This window comes from Hetaerina americana, unplaced genomic scaffold (assembly GCF_022747635.1).
Source record: "Hetaerina americana unplaced genomic scaffold, ioHetAmer1.1.p SCAF_16, whole genome shotgun sequence".
Classification (NCBI taxonomy): domain Eukaryota; kingdom Metazoa; phylum Arthropoda; class Insecta; order Odonata; family Calopterygidae; genus Hetaerina; species Hetaerina americana.
This window is the reverse complement of record NW_027286719.1, coordinates 11317943-11340176: the sequence shown is the minus strand read 5'-3', so window position 1 is coordinate 11340176 and position 22234 is coordinate 11317943. Positions and strand designations below refer to the sequence as shown.

At 37.0% G+C, this 22234-nt stretch overlaps 1 protein-coding gene across 3 annotated transcripts in view; it reads right to left on the bottom strand.

Annotated features, from left to right (window-relative positions):
- Positions 1-22234, bottom strand: part of LOC139687014 (oxysterol-binding protein-related protein 11-like) — a 53280-nt gene that overhangs the window by 29217 nt on the left and 1829 nt on the right. For all 3 annotated transcript variants that reach the window (XM_071584101.1, XM_071584103.1, XM_071584102.1), the window contains 2 exons: positions 21214-21403; positions 13337-13541 (listed from right to left, as the gene is read on the bottom strand). In XM_071584101.1, coding sequence (XP_071440202.1) covers positions 13337-13541; positions 21214-21403 — 395 coding nt within the window. The remainder of the gene's footprint in view (positions 1-13336; positions 13542-21213; positions 21404-22234) is intronic.

Below are 22234 nucleotides of genomic sequence, written 5' to 3'. Positions count from 1 at the left end.
GAGCACAGTTTTTTAAGGTGGAGAAACATGGTCATTAACAGGATGACAGGCATAGATTGGATGCTTTTGAAATGAGGGTGTAGAGAAGGATGGAAAAGGTGAAATGGACTGAAAGGAAAACAAGTAGTAATAGTTTTTAGGGGAGGCGACCGACAACTGAGGTCATTTGCGCCATGGGGGATGGATAGGAAAGGATGAAGGGTGGAGAGAAACCCGGCGTCGGCATTAGCCTACTCTTTACGAAAGGCGCCAAGGGGTCCGCAGCTTAACGTCCCATCCGACGGACGGCATACTCACTCAAAGTGCCCTCCACAAAGCATCTCAAGTAGGGATCGAGATACCTCTGAAAAATATTCAACACCGCGGGGATTTGAACCCGCGCCCTCTGGGTGGGAAGCCAGGACGTTAGCCGCCGCACCATCTCGATCCCCGAAAGGAAAACAAACAAGAAAGTGCTAGACATAGTGAAGGAGGAGAGAGGATTGTCGGGAGAATTCAAAAGGGGGCAGGAAAGATGGATTCAGGGTATTTTGATTAGCAATGGGATGTTGAAGACAATCATAGAGGGGAGAATGTAGGGTAAATGAGGAAGGGGAAGAAATAGGATAGCCATGTTGAAGGTAATGACAGGAGGAAAGAAGTATGCATAATTGATGAGGGGCCTGCTGTAGTATCAGATTTCAAGTTGCGATTTAGAGATTATACAATTACTTAGGCTGCGTCCATCCACAACCTACCCTATCTGGTAGAATGCCAATAACAATAATATGGTTGAGATATTACAGTACGAATGTGGATAATAAACCATTATCTCCAGAATAAGACCTTTACCTGATCAGTGGTCCCTATGCCCATCAAAACTCCTACATTCTTCCCTGGGGGAATACCCCATTGATTAAGACCCTGTGCTGATGTTAGGCATAGTAGGCTTCCTGACCATGATGTCACAAATGAATAGTATTAGATGACACAAAAAAAATAAATATCGCCAAATAAGAGTTCAAATAAATGAGAACCCTAAAGCAAAATATTTGGCAGTAAACTGCTTTGAATATAAATTAATGTCACCTTTCTACCAGTTCATGCCACTAATTGGACTCTAGTGCATTAGTGTATAAACAAACACAGCTCTTGCCTATGTTTAAAATATTATTTCAGCTTTGATTTTCGTTGTGATTAAATGACCCAGCAAATAATGATATTTTTATCACTCAAAGTACTTTTTTAATAGTCTTTCACAACTACCAGCATTCCATAATTGACTTCTAGCCCAAGGCAAGGAGATAAGAAATCAGACTTTTGTGAAGCCATACACAGATACAACGCACAATAAAATATGGGAGGCTATCAAAAAGCTTTTGCAAAAATTATTTCATAAAAGTGATGATTTATCACATATGACTTATACAGGATAGAAGTGGATCAAGATTTATGAACTTGTTAAAATAAATTATGAAGAAACAGTTGAAAAATAATAACATAAGAAATGGATCTAATATTAGCCTAATTGAGTAGGATGCACAGTGATGTTATGGTGCAAGGGATGTGGAAATATCACATTGAGTCTGGGTAACTAAAAGATAATGATGATGATGCAACTGGTCTCAATTTGATTTTTTCCAAACTCAAAAGATACAGTGGTTCTTCGAAGTATTTCAGATAATTTTTAAAGCAGAAAGCAAATTTTAATTTCAATTTTCATGCTGTTACAATGTTTACATTGATTTGAGGTCAAGACATCTAACTATGTGCTATAAAATGTTTGAAACACAAATTACATAAAGCAGGAACATTGATCACCACATTTCCTGGCCCATAAGACACATCTTAATTTTTCAGATTAGAATTTACCAAAAATACTTGGATGAGACAAAGAACGTCAAAGTATTTTGATGTTAAAACTTAATAGAAAGAAAATGAATAGTTGCATGAAAGAATTAGCATCCAAACATGTAACAATGTTCGTTCGCAGGTTTCCGCGGCGATGAGTAGGTGATTTCCACATTTTTCGGGCTGCGTCCGCGTATGTCGTTTAAATCCACAACAGTTTCGCCAGCTATCCTGCTGGCGTCCTCAGGTCAAGGATAAAAAGAAGCTTGTTGTCCCGTCTTATATAGAGAAAATCCGGCGCCAATACCGGGAAATTTCTTGGCCAATCAGGGAACGTCCTCATATTTGCGCAGAATAATTCTTTTCCACGCACTGTGGAGTGGATATCCATCCTCTCTGTTAAAATTTTCTGGCCTTTTAACGATTTCAATGGCCTCTCTGAATATTCTCTGGAAGTATTTTCCTTCTTTCGCTATTATTTTAGCGTTGTCGGACAGAATGGAGTGTCCGGGTTCACTCCATTCTGTTCACTCGGAGAGGTACATCCTTCTTGTGAATTTTGGGCAGGCCGTACAGTCTCGGTGGTTTCGGTGCAGAAGGATGTACCTCTCCGACCGATTGTGAGCCAGATTGACGCTCCGACTTACCGACTCGCCAAGTACTTGGCGCGGTCTCTGCAGGACCACGTCGGACAGACACCCAGCTTCGTAAAAAACTCGACGCATTTCATTGACATAATAAGAAACATCACCATCCACGACAACGATCTCATGGTCAGCTTCGACGTCGAATCGCTGTTCACCAGCGTCCCTATTGAGGAATCGCTGAATATCATCAAGGAACTCACCTCCCGCGGAATCCCTAAGGACTTTCCAGGATTGGTGGAGCATTGCCTCCGCAATTCCTTCTTCCTATGGAATGGTGACCATTACGAGCAGACGGAAGGAGCTGCGATGGGCTCACCCCTCTCCCCGGTTGTGACCAACCTCTACATGGAGAGCTTCGAAAAGAAAGCACTGGAATCCTGCGACAAGCGGCCCTCACTGTGGCTAAGATATGTCGACGACACTTTTGTCATTTGGTCACACAGAGAGGGAGAATTAAAATAGTTACTGAAACATCTGAACTCACAGCATCAAGCCATCCACTTTACTATGGAGGTGGAAAAGGATCATCAACTGCCCTTCTTGGACGTCATGGTGAAGAGAAATAAAGGGAATGGGAGGCTTGGACACAGAGTATACAGGAAGCCTACTCACACCGACCGCTACCTTAATGCTGCATCGCACCACCATCCCAGTCAGAAGACCTCACTGGTAGACACACTTGTCAACCGAGCATATAAAATATGTGACTCCGATTTTATTGCCAACGAGAAGAAACACTTGACAACTGCCCTGCAAAGGAATGGATACAGCACTCATATGATCCAAAAAAGGGCCGAGAAGGAAGAAAAGAAGAGACAAACCACCGCTGTTCCTGACAGGGAGGAAGACTCCAGACCACGACCGAAGGCTTACGTCACCATCCCCTTCATCGCAGGGACTTCGGAAAGAATCGCGAGGGCTTTAAGGAAGCATGATGTGGTGACCAGATTCAACTGCGCCACCAAGATAGCTGACACCCTACCCGGACCCAAGGATGAAATTTCACCGTTAATATCAGAAGGCGTGTACCAAGTGCCATGCTCCGGTGGCAAATGGGTACATCGGTGAAACATGCAGAGCGCTGAAAACACGTATGAGTGAACACCAGAGGGCAACCAAGGCCAAACAGTTTAGAGCATCGGCCATCGCTGAGCACGCCTGGAGTGAACCCGGACACTCTATTCTGTTCGACGACGCTAAAATAATAGCGAAAGAAGGAAAAAACTTCCAGAGAATAATCAGAGAGGCCATTGAAATCGTTAAAAGGCCAGAAAATTTTAACAGAGAGGATGGATATCCACTCCACAGTGCGTGGAAAAGAATTATTCTGCGCAAATATGAGGACGTTCCCTGATTGGCCAAGAAATTTCCCGGTATTGGCGCCGGATTTTCTCTATATAAGACGGGACAACAAGCTTCTTTTTATCCTTGACCTGAGGACGCCAGCAGGATAGCTGGCGAAACTGTTGTGGATTTAAACAACATACGCGGACGCAGCCCGAAAAATGTGGAAATCATGTAACAATGTTTATTTATCGCAGAATCCCAGATATTCATCATCAATACGGCTAAATCATTTCCAATATTATTTTCAAAGGGTTTGTCACTTCCCTCTTATACAATGTCATCTTCACTCCCACGAAGTGCATTGCTGATTCCACATTCTTAAAAAGACAATATGATAATCCAACTTTTAACTTTACCCCAGAACTTTTACAATCACAAATACTAGAAATTGTCAGTTGTTTCATTCTTTTCCTTGGTATGACGTCATAAGTTGGTGCCTTACAGCCCTTATTTCTTATTCGATTAAAAGTTTTTTTGGCAGTTTCAGAGGAAGTTTTGACCATTTAGGAGGACATGAATGTAAAGTTTTCACTCATTTACTACATGTATTTGATAACATCGAAATTTGCATCAAAAGCAACCATTTTCTATTTATTTCTTGGCAGCACCACATGAAACTAAACACTCAATATTGTATACAATAACAATTTATTTCTTTAGCAAGTATTTTCAACAAAATTTTAAAACTGTTGTTTACTACTGACTTAAAACAGTGATATTATCAGCATGTAATCATCACAACCATTTCCTATGCCTGATGTGGGAAAAAATAATAAAAGTATCTATTTATCAGGTGAATCAGCTTGCACTTCATATTCAAAGTGGTCAAAGTTATACCTGTTTACTCCCAGCCCATAAGATGCATGCTGATTTTTGGGCGCATTTTGGAGTAAAAAATGTTTACCTTATAGACCAGGAAATATGGTAATAATCCTTTGGTGCATATTCAAATACATGTATAGATATCAGTGTCACTGCAAACCCTCACTCTAATTTAGCAACATTGTTTCAACTACAAAATGCATAACATCATCTCTACAGCTCCAACTCCATTCACCTAGCAACTGATGTAATCATCATTTGAATACTATATAAGAGTATTCTAACAACTTATAATATTTATTTATCAATCAAAATGCTTTATCAAATCATAATGTTGTAAGCGATTGGTGTCAATGTTTTGTATTTATACTAATTTACTAAGGCTAAAACAACGATGAAATGGTTTAAACATTATAATATTTACTGACATCAAAAGCATATGACAAGGTATTAGAAACCATGCTTAATTTTTAATATCTGGCAAAGTTAAGATAAAACATTTAGCGGTCAAAATGGCCACAGACAACACTACTTCCAGGATGGCGAAATTCTAACACTTCTACCATTGATTTATCATCCCTTGAATCAGATAACTTTGATGAGTGGAAGTACTCACAATATACATTTACTCCGTGTATGCAATATTTTTCACTGACAAAGGAAACTTTAGCTTCATGGTTTTAATTTGAATTGTAAACAAAGTTTTTTCTGAGAGGTTAAGTTTTGAAGAGAAATAAATTCACAAATAGGCAAATTCGAGCATAAAATGCAAGGCGTATAAGTAGGAGTTTTCTGTTACAGAATACCTAAAAGATAAAAACGGATTAAATTAAAAGAATTAAGTCAACACTGTATTCACAATTTTCTTTGTCTTTCCAACTGTGCAATCCCACAAGTGTGATGAACTTCAAAGAATATAGCTTCTGAACTATGCAGTGATTTACTTCTTAATTGTGGGCTACAGTTGTCATGATGACAATTCTAGAGGAGGCTAGGTGCATTCATATCCTAAAGCAATTAGTCGTTCAAATTTCCCTCGAATTCAGTGACGAGATTTACATGGGAAGGCCCAGAAGTACCCGGCCCGATCTAGAGATGGCGCTAGTTGTTGGAACAATGCCACTGTATTACAAAGGATGCAATCTATAAAGCATATGTTTCAAATTCGGAAGATGCTACGTTGTTTAGTATTTGTTTGGCAGCCATCAATAGTGAACATTTTCAGTGAATTTGTGAAAAAGGAGAAAATTGGTCATCGTTATGTGATACAATACTTTTATTTCAAAGGCCTCAGCCCAACCGATATAAAAGCTGAACTGGATTCTACTCTGGGAGAATCTTGCTCCTTTGTTTACAACAGTAAAATATTGGGTAGCAGAGGTAAAACGAGGCCATACGAGCTGTCAAGACGAGCATTGCATTGGTCCACCAAATGAGATGACAACTCCAGAAATGGTGAAGAAAATCCAAAAAGTGATACTGGATGATCGTAGACTGAAAGTGCGCGAACTAGCAGACATAGTAGGCATTTCCAAAAGTGCAGTACATTGCATGTTAACTGAAAATTTAAACACGAGAAAGCTGCACGCAAGATGGGTTCACACTCAAGCAAAACCAGTGTCGTGAAGATGTTTCCATTAAGTGTTTAGCAAAGTTTCACAGCGAAAAAGCAGAATTTTGGCACAGTTCCATAACTATGGATAAAAAATGGGTCCATTGCTTAACACTCGAGACAAACGTACAATCAAAACAATGGATTCAAAATGGAAAACCGGCATCAAAGAAGGTGAACACTGCTTCACCTGCAAGCGTCGGTTTTTTCGGGAGACGCAAGGGATAATTTTCATTGACTATCTTGAAAAAGGAAAAACTATCAAAAAAAATCAAAAAAAAATCAAGCAAAAGCAGCAGCATTTGGCTAAGAAGAATGTGTTGTTTCATCAAGACAATGCACCAGCTCACAAATCCATTATTGCAATGGCCAATGTTCATGAATCAAAGTTTTTATTGCTACCTCATGCACCCTATTCACCAGATTTAGTCCCCTTGGATTATTTTCTGTTTGCAAAGTTGAAAAAATGTATTAGTGGTCAAAGATTTACCAACCATGAAGAAGTGATGTTGGCAGTTCATGGCCATTTTGAGGAGCAAGACATTCTTATTATAAAAAGTGCATCGAAATTACTGAACATTGCTGGGAAAAGTGCATAGAGCTTAAGGGAGATTACGTTGAAACATAAATCCATTTTTTTTCCAAAATTTTTGTGTATTCTTTGTTGGGTCCGGTAATTCTGGGACCACCTCCATACTGAGGTGGTTTATGCTCAGAAAGGAAGTAGATACTACTCTGGGTATTTTGTTAAATAAATATAAAAATGAATGTCCATCTGCGAGAACGAATTGAGAAACTGTAGATATCCATCCACTGGCCCCCAAAACTCAGTATATACAACAGATTTCAAGGCAGATATTGAAGGGGCATCTTTTTCCAGAAATGTTTTCTACCACTCTTATTTTCAATGAACAGGACAATTGGAATATTCTACTTCTTGAGCTGTGACATGATTCTTTTCCAGTATTACTCACAGAAGGGAACTCTCCAGCGAGTCAGCACTATGCTAGCGCCAACATAATTTTGTTTGGCATTCTCCATAATAACATCTACAATCCATCCAACATCTGTCCAAATCAACACGCATTATTTCTCAACACGCATTATTTCTTCATCTTTTGAGAGTAAAATACATTTTCTTCCACCCCTGATTTTTCCCCATGAATTCTAGCAGAAATGAATTGTAACATGATTGAAATGACTTTGTAAAAGAATAAAATTCTCACAAAATACATAAATTGTACATAGTATTACCAATATGTTTAACCACAATTATTTCAACATTAAAATTTAAATAATTAATTTATAAAAAATGTACCATATTTCCCTGCCCATAAGATGCACTTTTTTTACTTTAATGCATGCTCTAAAATCAGCCTGCATCTTATGGGCCATAGCTACGTGGGTACATTTTAACCTATTTATCGGCGCGAGCCAATTCACGAGAAAAAAACTTACCGCCTATCTTTTCCTGCATCAGGCATAGAAAATGCTTGTTGTTATTACAGTTGTTGATAATATCACTGTTTGGGGTCAATAGTAATCAAGAGAGTTTTAATATTTCATTGGAAGTACTTCCTACAGATAAATTGTAAATGTATAAACTGCAGTGCGTTAAGTTATATCTCACATGTGGTGCTGCCATGAACCTCAATGTGCATTGGGCTAACGGGGATTTTGCCCTTCCACTAATGCATACAAACATTGTATCTCTCCCAATAAACTCTAAGTCTACAGGCATTTACCCTCAATTAGAACAATAGTTTCATAAAGGCATAGAAAACTGTTGCTCTTAATACAAATTTTGATAATATCAAAATAAGAGAAACTAAGCACCACATAAAAAGTTACAATGGTAATAACCTTCTGGGATCTACAGAGAGAATATTATCATAAAGTATTACATTTAAACTTAAATTTGTAAAAATTATGCTACAGAACACATAAATAATGCAGCTGAAAGGCATTTTGACCCAGTGATGACGAATTTCCTGGATTCTACGATGAATATAAATTGATATAAATGTAACTGCTAAATTTTTAATGCAACAATTCAATTTTCTTTGTATTATATGTTAACATAAAACAGTAAACACTGGGCTTCAGACAAAAATCATTGCAATGCTCCTCTTCCCATTCACTCTGTACCTTAAGCACTAAGAGAAACATAGTAAAAATTTAACATCTAAGAATTTCAAAAAGAACAAATGATACATGGAGAGTAATATACATCATTATTTCACTGACTGAGCAAAGAAATAAAAAAGTCCTCATTTAACAAAGAACAATAGCTCTATAATAGCTGGTATCATTTTTCCTTAACTCATTCATGACCATCACAAATGTTAAAATATAAGACATTGTTAGTGCCTCTTCAATGAAAATTTTCTCAATGAATTCCTTTCATAAACTTGTTTCCAAGTGCCTAATTGCTTCCTTGCCTTAGTATTATGCTCAGTTCTCTAAAAACCTGCATCCCTCCAAGCTTTCTCTTTCTTATTTCCGTAAAACAATCTCCAACAAATGGATTTGTTATAATTGAACTTGTAACTCTCTATCAACTTCCTCCTATCTCTAACTGATATTTTCAGCTTGCTTTTCATGTTTCATTTTGTTCATCATGCCTCATTTTGTAATGCCAACATTCCCTTCCATTACATACTCCTTTACCTCACTCCCTTTTTTCCCTTCACCCATGACAAGGTGTAACTACTATACCAATATTAGGTGTTACATTCCTGTTTACCCAAGTAATGATATTTTTACTTCTTGTACATATGCATAATTCAGCTTTTTAGAACATCTGAAACATACTACTAATCGGAAGGAGTGGAAATGGGGTAATCACTATAAAAAAAAATAAAAAAGTCCCATCAGTTTTGACTATCAACATAAAAATGGCCTAAACTTCGGATTTTAGAAACCAGAGAAAATTATCAGCAACTCCATGGAACCTCATACATTCAAAATATAAAACACTAAATGACATTCACAGCTCATGGATTCAATCCAGCTATGGGCAAATGCACTGAAGGTAACAATTCATATCCATTGAGATCATAGCCGAGATTATGCCTGCAGCAAATTTCAACTCAATTTGGGTGAGTAGAAGACAAACAAACAACCATCATACTGATTTTCAGAAAATATATTAGTAAGGATATTGATAGAGAAAAAATGGAAGGTGAAATCATGGAATCAGCTGCCAAGTAGTGTCTGGGCAGCATAAATAAACAAGCATAGAGTGTAATGGACCTCTCTGTCATTCTCCAGATCATCCAAAATTAAACATGTGATATAAACAAGGTAAAATAAACACAGCTACGATTTAGGCATTTAACATTTTTTCCGCGTGAATCTTTTATTAACTGCTTGCATGTACTTTTTGATGAAATGCTATTGTCCAGAGAGCTCATACATGTCTCAACTAAAAAGGTGTGTATATATCTGTAACAAGCCTTTCATTGATTCCACTTTCATAAGAAATAAAAACCGGGACTCGACTCAGACTTAATTGTTTTAGATGTCATAAAAGTCTGTTTGTACTCACACTGAACACACTTCACATACTATTTTACATCTGGACCTAAAGTCGGTGCTCACTGTTTGTTCAAACCAAATTCTAAATAAGTATAACAAATGTAAGGTAGACACTCCCTTCAGGTCAATAAGATGCTTTACCAGAAACCTTATATTTTCCAGGAAGTGAAAAAGTAATAAACGCCACCTAGTAATATGCCATTGCTGGATATGGCTAAATCAAGCATAGTCACAAAATGAGAAAATTCATGTTAATTCATTAATTCAATGAGTGAACCAATTCAGGAAAACTCAATTATTTCTGTGGGGAGGGCATTGTCATTTACAAATAGATAAAATTAAAATTTACTGATGTAGCGATGAAGCATTTTCTATGCCGTGTTTAATCAAACTTAGAATTAATCATTAAATTTATTAACATTATTCCCACAATTCATAAATTCATCAACAAATAAATAGTTGCATTTAAATATTCATAGAAAAACAAAGAGTGGATAAAAGTCTAAAAGAAAATGAAACCTCTCAGAAAAAAAATTATTATATTTTCAGGCATATGGTACCAGTTTCTTCAATTTAAAGATTGAAATAAAATTTAACTCTCCACTATAAATTTCACATGCCTTTTCATCATGAATATCATTCAATGACTGTACATTATCGTAGTGCTTGAAATCTGGAGTTATTGGCCTTACGAATCTGAGAAAAGTTTGGTGAGATGAATTATATTTAGACTTTAATTGCTCATATAAATCATATTGGAAGAGATGAGATGCAATAAATTTGCGCCCGTTAGGTTTGACCCATATATTCCCTTATTTTTGCCTGCCCCCAAGACCATTGAGGAGACAAATTTCATTTGGGCTCACAAAGGCTTTTAATCTCTAGTAATTTTCTTGCTCATTTTCAAGGTTTCCATAGTCATTTTTGAGTGCAAGTCACCAAAACAGTGAAGCTATTTTAGATATAAGCATTTAATCTACTAAGTAAATGGACCTGTATGGGTCTGCTTGAAAATATTGAGAGAAATCCCAAATATTTAACAAGAATATTATGTGCGGTTTCGTAACTATCGAAGAATGTCACCCGAATGAATTTCTCTACTATCTCAAAAACAGTCGATGAAGAAAGTCCTTGCTACATGTATAAAGTGTGTATATTAAGATTTATATTTTTCTGTGGCATTATTTCTAATTTTGTTCTCGTTAATTAGTACCTACTGCATTAGCTCGTATTGTGCACAACAGGTCTTACTCTATCCCCTTGGAATACAATCTAGATTCAGTGGATGGGCTAGATTGCTCCTAGTGGAGTCACCCATTCTAGATAGGTGAAAGAGTAAGAGCAAAACAAAATGGTAGTGCATGAAATTTCTCTCCATTAGTGAGGTGGCTGCAAAGGGATCTAAACCCATCCTTTGATGCAACTTGCAAGTGGTCATGCCATTTGGTTTGTCAATTAAATGATGGCAATAGGTTAAAAGTATTATTGAGGAAAGCAATAGGAAGCCACCTCAGTTTTTTACCCAAGCTATCACGATAGGCGAAACATGATGATGAATCCTGGCAACTACGGGTTGAACACCACATGGGTGGGCGTCATCTAGCAGTGGGAGAGGCAAAGCAATTTTTAGGGGTGTGCTGGCTTTCCACTCAGAGAGACCAGATTTGAATACTGGTTGTGGTAGCGTTTTTCGTGGTATCTCAATCCCTCTTTGGGTTGCTATACAGAGAGCAATACCAGGGGAGAAGACAATCCATCAGATATGACATTTAATTGTGGACCCCTTGCTGCAATTTGCTAGGATGGGCTAATACCAATGAGGAGTACCCCTTAAAATACTCTTATTAGCTCATTACATAATACAATTTCGAAGTGTAAGAGGATGCCTCAGTAGCTTAATTGGATTAAGAACTCAGCCGGATATCAAGGGATCCGGGTTTGAATCCCGGTCAAGGCAAATGACTTTTACACTTGGAAATTGTTGCTTTAATTGTTGATTTAATTCAAACATATTCTTCAGACCCAGTCTAAGTATATATATACCTCCACCTGTCACTCTATGCAATCCTTCCTTATTTGAATGCAATACACCATCAAAACATTGTCTAATGGAGCCCTAACCTAAAAAATGACTAATACAATGGATACTCAGAATGTAAAACTAGTGAAAACTAAACTAATTCCTTGAAAGCATAAATGCCAATTTTTCCTAGAACGCAGGAACAACTGATACCAAGATACTAGGAGTAAAAACATTGGCTGATACATATCAGGTCAGCTATACCAATATTTACAACTTCCTTGAAATTTTAAATATGCATGGTGGTTCCTTTAACCATGTAAAATAGAGCTTTCACTGTAAATGGCCATGTGCTAACTTTTTATCAGCAGAAAGAAAGCAGCCATCAGTAACTTTTCTCTGCTTCTACTATTCATGCAAAAAAGGCATTGCAGCCATTCAAACAGAGTTTGTAACTGTTGGATCCTTCCTGGTTCGTACAATACTAAATGACAACTCGCACCACACCTTGACCAAGCCCCATTTTCCACCTAAATTTAAGCCAATTACCATATTTTCCCTTCGATAATGCACGCGTTATCTATACAAAAAGGTCCAGACGATCGAAAAAATGATGACGTACATTATGCAATGAAAATTGAAAAAATCCAAGCATACAAGTATTTTTACACATACATCCGATATAGGCGTATTTTTACACACACTACATATAATTTTTACGCACATATGTATATACAGATGCGCGGCATCTAAACACGCTCAAGATAACTATGAAGCCCTGGGCACATGGTATCTATACAAATTCATGGTAACTACAAAGTTCTAGGTGTGCGTTATTGATGGGAAAATACGGTACTATGTTTATACAGCATATGAATAAAATGTAACACTCCAAATCTAGAAGTAAAATTGATACACACTTGGAATCTAATTTTAAATTACTAATTATTAAGGAAATTCATATTGCTTTGAGAGATAGCACAAGGAGCACCAAGGAGCTAATAAATAACAACCTAATAAATATTTGTTATATCACATCTATGCTCAATAACCCCTACGTTTTATGTCTGCGGGCAAAATAATTTAAATACAATTTTCTATTATTAACACTACTTGGTATTCTTTAGCCAAGAATGAACGGCAGGTAATAAAAATGAAGGAATACTTACAAATTAATCACAAAATGATATGAAAGCTGGAACTACACAAAACTTTCTGAACACTTTACCTCATATTTCAAATGTATGTTGGCATAATGGATATCAATTAAAATGATTCACTGAAGCTAAAATCAGATAAGTGAGTTACATATAAGCTCCAATGATAGGATGAAATTCCTGAGTAGGTTAGTCATGGAGAGAAAGTTATAGCTAAATATCACGAAAATTCTGAGAATATCAATGAAAATTTTATGCATAGAAAAAATTGAGTGATCATCCAAAATGAAAACTGATACCAATGATAGAAGAAGAACTTTGAAGAGCTTCAATAACTTACAGAGATGAAGTAAAACCTTACATTTTACCAACAGTGCTCTGAGAAGCTTTTTTTACAGCCACTGACGGAACACTTCGAAGTGACAGTGGAACATTTGCTGAATGAGTGGTGATAGGCGCCAACTGCTGTTGTTGTAAAATTGCAAGGCAACGGCTCAAGCATGTGAGCGTGGCAGCTGAGGTGGCCTTCAGAATGAGAAGGTCATGATCCGTACTTGTACTGGTTCCTAAGTACAAAAAAAAATAGGCCTTAAATATTTAGCAGGTGGGTCGCGGTAGTCCAGGCGTTGGACTACTGACCGGAGGGCCCAGGTTTGATTCCTGGGCAAGCCTCTCTGGGCACCTACAGCTCCACCCAAGCTATGTGACTTTTCGGGTACCAGATCTTCCTCAGAAACCATAACCGGCACAGGGAAGGGAACTGGCCCCCCTAACCTGATGTGTGAATTATTCACACACCTTATAGGGCTTAGTACTGGGTGAACTCTACCACCACCAACCAAACCAACCTTTGGGTTGATTACTGTGTTTATGGTTTATTTAGCATACAAAAAAATAAAATATCACTGAGAAATATGTATAAGCAGTATATTACCACACTGGATCATAGGTGTTTCCAAGAACGGATAGGTAAGAACTATTAAGGGGCCAGTTCCAATTTTTTTCCTGTTCCGGTGCAATTTGCCTCTTAAGCCCATTTCACATTCTGCTTACTTCAGCACTGGAATCAGGCTACTTAAAATCATATAATTTAAAATGGGGAATCATGTTTGATAAATAAGTTGAATTCAACTTTCAGCACTCAAAACAGAAGTGTTATACTCCAATGTTGTCTCCGATTCTTTAATTCAAATACCAATCACAGATGAGCATGGCCATTTCTAGACAATTCTGACTATTACACTGGAATCAATCTTTATTTTGTTGAAATATATTTTTTATTTACTACAAAAGATAATTCCAATTCCTCCCCCAAATTTCTCTTTTTTTGTCTTAAATTGTAATCATTTGGCAATTAGCAATGTCCCTAATATGACAGCTGTTTCGTTGAAACTATGAATGGAATCTGACATGACAACTACGAAATGCTTACTTGAATTTAAGTTCAAACACAGTCATCAACTAAATCAAAATGAACTGTGTTCACATACTAAAGAGTCAAAAGGAGAGTTCAATCAGGCAACACGATTAGGGATGCGGATGGTGCAGTGGCTAATGCCACCCAGAGGTCCAGGGTTCGAAACCTGGAGATGGCAATTTTTGTCAGGGGTATCTTGATCCCTAATTGAGGTGCTTTGTGTAGAGCGCTTAAAGCGAGTATGCCGGATCACTCGGCACTTTTTATTTAGAATAGACTAATGCCGATGCCAGGTTTCTCTTCACCCTTCCTCAATTCCCATCCATCCCTAATGATGCAGATGACCTCAGCTGCCAGTTGCCTTCCCCAACAGCAACTACTGATGCAAAAGGGTTCATGCAAAACTTAGCACCTAGTTTTCAACATATATTGAACATCTTGACTTCAGTAACTGAAATAAGTCGAGTGTAAAACAGCATTCAGCTTTGATTCTCAGTCCCAATAGTTCTGGTAAGGAATCGGTATCACACCACTGACTGTTACAGAAGTGACAAAAGCTCAATTTCTCCAAAGAAATGATCACCTGATTAAATGTTCTTTGTATAATTTATGACTAGTTTTATACAGTTGTTAAGATTGGCATACATTCTTTATGAACAGCATAGATGAACATAATTTTAAGATCCCCAGACTGGCATTACCTCACATTACCGGAACTACTAATTCTCTTATTCTGATAATATATATTATTTCATTGTCCCCACACTGATTGCTGGATGATCCTATCATTCACTTCACTCATAAAGAGGCTGTTCATTTATCAAGGAAGAGGATTAAAAAAATTATGTCTTTAATTGAAAATGTGTTAAAATAACCCAAAATTATTTTCTTCATTCTTAGGATTTCAGCTTAGAATGAGCAAAAGTGAACTTTCAGATACATTCACAATGTAAGCACAAATAACCATGCTAATGATAATTTATAATTGCTCACTAGGAAAAGCAACTTCAATAGTGCAATTCAGCAACCCACCAGAAAACACTCTTTACGTGGATAAGGAAATAAATTTCTGGAGAGATGTGATCTTCATGTCAATAAAAATGCCTTAACAAGTGATCTCATTCAGTAAATGAATAATGTAAGTTGGTCGTTCAATAACTCCTTAGAAAATCCAAGATATGGTAATAATAGAACAGGTATGCTTTTAGTTGTCTCATCTCTCACTAGACTGCTGCTACAGTTTCAGCTGTGCCCCATCATGTGCTTTCATTTTCAGAGTTGACTGAAGTAACAAACTTTTGTTTATTTAGAATAATTGAAAAACTAGGTTAGTAATCAAACACCTCCATCTAAAAGCATTAACCCAGCAAGAGATCAAAGTGGAGTTGGATGAAGTTCATGGCATATCTGCTTCTGCATTTTCAAATGTTCAAAATTAAGTAAATGAAGTTTAAATTTGGCCATACATCCACAAAAAATTTATTTATGCATTTATTTAATGGGAAGGGCAAAACGCATATATTGGTTCCACAGTTATAAGAGCATCATTCAGGAAGTCTGGTGGAAGTAACTCCCTAAGAAATGATTGACAATATCCAAAATATGGTTTTGAGTGATTGACAAATCAAAGTTCCCAAAATTGATCAGGCCACTGGCTAATCACAAGGTACAATGTTTTAAATTTTACAAAAGAAATTGGGTGTGAAAAATATCCCAGCAAGATGGATGCGGTACTTGCTCTCGTTGGAGAATAAACGCAATTGTATGGTCATTTCGGAGGCTGGTTAGGCTCTTCTCCATTGCCATCCTTACAAGTTCCAGGATAAATACATAACTATGGATAAAACATGTTCACACCACTACTCTACTAGACAAAAGAAGCAGTTGAAACAGTGGGTTCCCAAAGGTGATCTGGCTAGAAGACAGTGATATTGACCGACAAGGTGATGGCCACTGTTTTTTGGGATGCACGCAGAATCACCTCCATTGATTACTAGCAAAAAGGACACATAATAAATATTATACATCATTATTGTACTGTTTGAGCACAGAAATCAAGAAAAAATAATTTGGCAAAGAAAAAAGACAATGCACTAGTGCACACCTGCAGAATTCTAATAGCAAACATTATGGAAATTTTGTTCAAATTATTACAACATCCACCATATGTGGCCCTCAGAGACTTTATTTACGAGGGTGGTCCCATAAGTACCCGGCCTGACCTAGAGATGGCGGTAGTTGTTTGAACAATGCCACCGTATTACAAAGGATGCAATCTATAAAGCATATGTTTCAAATTCGGAAGATGCTACGTTGTTTAGTATTTGTTTGGCAGCCATCAATAGTGAACATTTTCAGTGAATTTGTGAAAAAGGAGAAAATTGGTCATCGTTATGTGATACAATACTTTTATTTCAAAGGCCTCAGCCCAACCGATATAAAAGCTGAACTGGATTCTACTCTGGGTGAATCTTGCTCCTTTGTTTACAACAGTAAAATATTGGGTAGCAGAGGTAAAACGAGGCCATACGAGCTGTCAAGACGAGCATTGCATTGGTCCACCAAATGAGATGACAACTCCAGAAATGGTGAAGAAAATCCAAAAAGTGATACTGGATGATCGTAGACTGAAAGTGCGCGAACTAGCAGACATAGTAGGCATTTCCAAAAGTGCAGTACATTGCATGTTAACTGAAAATTTAAACACGAGAAAGCTGCACGCAAGATGGGTTCACACTCAAGCAAAACCAGTGTCGTGAAGATGTTTCCATTAAGTGTTTAGCAAAGTTTCACAGCGAAAAAGCAGAATTTTGGCACAGTTCCATAACTATGGATAAAAAATGGGTCCATTGCTTAACACTCGAGACAAACGTACAATCAAAACAATGGATTCAAAATGGAAAACCGGCATCAAAGAAGGTGAACACTGCTTCACCTGCAAGCGTCGGTTTTTTCGGGAGACGCAAGGGATAATTTTCATTGACTATCTTGAAAAAGGAAAAACTATCAAAAAAAATCAAAAAAAAATCAAGCAAAAGCAGCAGCATTTGGCTAAGAAGAATGTGTTGTTTCATCAAGACAATGCACCAGCTCACAAATCCATTATTGCAATGGCCAATGTTCATGAATCAAAGTTTTTATTGCTACCTCATGCACCCTATTCACCAGATTTAGTCCCCTTGGATTATTTTCTGTTTGCAAAGTTGAAAAAATGTATTAGTGGTCAAAGATTTACCAACCATGAAGAAGTGATGTTGGCAGTTCATGGCCATTTTGAGGAGCAAGACATTCTTATTATAAAAAGTGCATCGAAATTACTGAACATTGCTGGGAAAAGTGCATAGAGCTTAAGGGAGATTACGTTGAAACATAAATCCATTTTTTTTCCAAAATTTTTGTGTATTCTTTGTTGGGTAGGGTACTCCTGGGATTACCCTCGTAGCAACACTAAATGATGGTCACTTTGAAGAGCCCAATTCAATGTCCACTTTTAGCCAAAATGCTACTTCCTACATGAAGAATGAAAAATAGTGGTAAAAACAGATATCACCATTTTAAGATAATAAGTCACATTAATGAACTAAACCGGAGACTTCGGGATGTTCACGCACCCTATTTTTGCCAGATTTTGTCGCCTTGAATTATTTTCTGTTCGCAAACTTGAAAAAATGGCTGAGTGGTCAAAGATTTTGCAACCATGAAGAAGTGATGCTGGCAGTTCATGGCTATTTTGAGTAGCAAGACAGGTCTTATTATAAAAAGGGTATTGAACTTATTGAAAATCCATAGGAAAATTGTATAGAGCTGAAATGGGATTAAGTTGAAAAATAAATGAATTTTTTTCCAAAATGTTTGTGTTTTCTATGCTCGGTCGTGTACTTCTGTAACCACCCTCATATTAACTTAGGAAAAATAATATCTTTGCTTTCTACAAAATAAACTTTATTCGTCACCTAGTTTCGTTACACTGTAACATCATCAGGACTGACAGTTCATGGTTCACGGAACTTGAAGAAATAGATTGAGTAGTTTCAGGGGTGATGGGGTGGAAGTCAAACATAATGAATAACTGATTGAAGCACTTTTCCACTTGATAAAATTTTTTATTTTACGACTGGGTTTCGATGTATTACATCTTTAAATTTTATCAAGTGGAAAAGTGCTTCAATCAGTTATTCATAGGAGAAATAGCTTGATGGAAAATGATTCACGTCGAAAAAGGGGCTCATCACCATTGCAGATGCCTTTTTAGATGAACTTTGAATGTCTATTTTTTTGGATGCTAAAAAAAGTCTGAGAAATGCCGGGAAAATTGCACTAAACTAAAAGGAGATATTGAAAAATAAAAAAACCTACTGAAACTAATTTGCTTTTCTATTTTATCCCAAGGACTTACACAAGTAATAAGTGTCATAGTTGCAGCAGGATTCAGCCAAACAAGATTTTTTCCAAGTCACAGAACCTGATATTTCTTTTGTTCCCTCAGCATTCATTTTATCCTACTGGATTTAATTTACAGGCAATAACAGACAGAAGTGGTGGCAGCGAATGAAAAACAGCCCTTTCGAAAATGTTGAGGACTCACTGCAGTAATCTTCTTGCATTATGCAAAAATTGCGGCCAAGTTCCTTCACTTAGTCGCAATCAAGTCTATCAGTCTTCCAATTCTTTTCATCAGTCATATCTTCAATTGGCTTATTCAATTTTTAGACAAAAATCTCAAAATAAAAGCACATAAGTATGTAAATATCTGATAGTTAACCAAGTTTTTTGTAAATACATCCAGCCATCGAATACAGATTACAACATAACACCAAACTTTTTCTGACTGAGTGAAAGCCTGCCAGGAAAATTGTTCATGCATTTTAGAATAAATTAAACAGTAGATATGTCTATAACATTCTGCATAAATTTTATGTCCACCATTACGCAAATCATCATCTTGCAAGTTGGCAATGGTTGGTGAGAGGGGTGAGCTCATAAAGCCAGAGGACCCTTAACAGTTTTACCACAATGTGAATGACACCATCATTCAACTTCACAAACCAAAAACTGCAAAAATTCCTCGATAACACGAATCACCAGCACCAGAACATCTGGTTCAGCCTTGAGATGGATCAACACCATAGCCTACCCTTGTTCAGAATTCTGATCCACTACAAGAAAGAGAAAACCCTGGGACACTGTATCAGAAGGCATCACCCACAGACCTCTCTTTGAAAGGATGGCATCACCACCACCCCTCCCAACAGATAATAGTCCCATCCACCCTCGTTCATTAAGTCTGGTTCTTGACTGACTCAGGAAGTTTGCATTCAGTGCTTGAAGATGATAGTCCACCATAATGGATATCATTACAAAGATATCCTTCTGGCCCTGAAAAGGTTCTTTGGTGAAGACCAACCAAACAAGTCCAACAAAGAAAACCATCAGGCCCCAAGAAAATTCTTAAGAGAAAGTAAAGCGAATAGCCAGAGCCTGTCTTCCATATGTCGCTGGGAAACTCTTGAGAATATTGAGGACATCAAGGGATCATATTATCATGATCAATAAAGGCTCATTTGTGCAATGAAACTCTTGCCTTCTTATTGAGAATAGTTTCAACCATTTCTGTATTACTTCCATCAGTAGGGAGATCTTTCTCTAGCCATAAATTCATTAAACATCTATGCAGCACAATGACGCAAAAACATCAGTCAGCATTAGCAACGCTTCCTACCCCAAATCACATGTCCGAATTATTGGACTACTCTGAAATTGTGGTGAACTGAGGTCCCCTTCAGAAGAGACAGCAATTTATCAGGTGTGAGAAAAATTATGTCAAATTAGTGCATTGATCTGAAATGTTTGAAGTAATAAATAAAATCATGGTGCGAAGTACTTAGAAATAGTGTGTAAATCACTTTTTCTGAATTGGTTCAGTTACAGAGGAATTATAGATCAGTTACTGAGTTTGGATTACAGAGGAATTGGCTTGCTATTAAGATTTTTTTTTAATTGGAAATTTTCTCCCTACTTTCTGCCCCTCTCAAAGGGACTACTCTCTTATGTCACCCAGGGTCCCACAAAATCTTACATTGCCTATATAAGGGAAGAGAATGGGAAATGATAACATGGCGCAGAGAAAGTTTGGCTATTGTCCGGGGGGCTGGCTCCAAACTTCAACAATCTTACCTTAAGCTTTGTGATATTGTGTAGGCCAGATCATCTTGCGAAAGCACAGGAGGCACATAGAAAGGAATTTTCCCTTCCCCTGATGCACAAATTTTTATTGAACTAACAATTAAGCTCTTTATGCATGCACAATGCTTTTCAAATTATTTTTCCAGAGGCGTACCGGTAAGATTCAGGCTTCAGATTGGCCTCAAGAACAATTCTACAATGCTCGAGTCCATTAAGAAATTTATCATATAACATCTAATACACTAACTCACTATTCAGATCTACTTACTTTGTACCATACATGTAGTCCACAAAACATATTTCTTTTCTTTCTCTACCTCCTCTACCAAACATTCTCCCTTCTATCACACTGTTCAAGATAATATTGCTTCAAATTTCTGCCATACACTTCTCCTGCAATCTTCAAATTTCTTCCAACACCTTCTTTTTTCCCTAGTTCGACTTCTTCATTTGAATTTATTTGAATCCACCCTTTCAATTATTTTCCAGAATTTCAAATGAAAATTAAACTTTCACAGGAGACTACTTTATCATTATAAAGCCAACTATAGTGCTGATTAGATATAGCCTACATTATGATACCAACCACCACTTTCAACCCGAAGGTCGATACATGCATCAAAATAATATGTAAGTACCTGTTGAAGGCAGGCTTTCAATAGCTTTGGATAAAGAGTAACTATTCTGCTCAGCAAGAAACAGCTGCTCTCTAACTTTGCTGAAAGCATCTAAAACAGCAAGGGTACATGTGACTCTTGATCCCTGCAATGCTGAAGAATAGCTCTGTTGTGTAGAATGGTATTCCCGTGGAGGTAAAGGCGGATTACTCTGAAAGAAAAAGAAATATATACAAAGGTGAGAAAATTAATGAAAAGCAGTATTGGAAAAGAGTGAACTGAGGATGGGTGTCAATCAATTAAGATTCACTCGCTAACAAACAATTATATATGAATTTCTTTTAAATGAAACACAATCATAATGCAGGCAAATGATTTTTACACTCTGAAATTGTTGCATTGAAATGTTCCGTGGATGACTCCATTAAAGTTACTGCTGCGGCATCTCCCACAGTTTCTTTGGAATTTGCCAGAATGGTGGTACAGCATTGGGCTTTTATAGTTCACAAATTATGTCCTCCAATTTTAATGCAAGAAAACTGATGTAGCTTTTATTTAAGGGCCAATGAAAGTTGTTGCTTCTTTCGACACATTTTCATTGGGGATAGTATTTCATTGATTACTTCAAAAAGAAATAAATTTATTTTCATACATCATTTTTACGTTTCCTAAATTAATTTTTGGGATTGATTTTCTCCTGTTTTCAAATTAACAAAAATGGATTGCACTTGAGTCTACTTGCAAAATTGATATCCTACAAATAGAGGATTATGGACTGAAGTTAAATTACTGAAGAAATGTACAATCTGCATGTCAATAATGTGGAAGAAAGTCATTAAATAAGGAAATACTCTATTTCTTTAAGAGATAAGGGGGAATTGGAGAACCAATATGGTAGCAAAACTCTAGTAGGCATTGATATAACGGCTAACAATGTTGCCATCATTAGGGAGAAAATATAAAGAGAGCTGACTGTTCACACTGGCCATGGACAGCACATTCACCTATGAAGCACAGTATTAGGCTCAACTCATTCCACAAC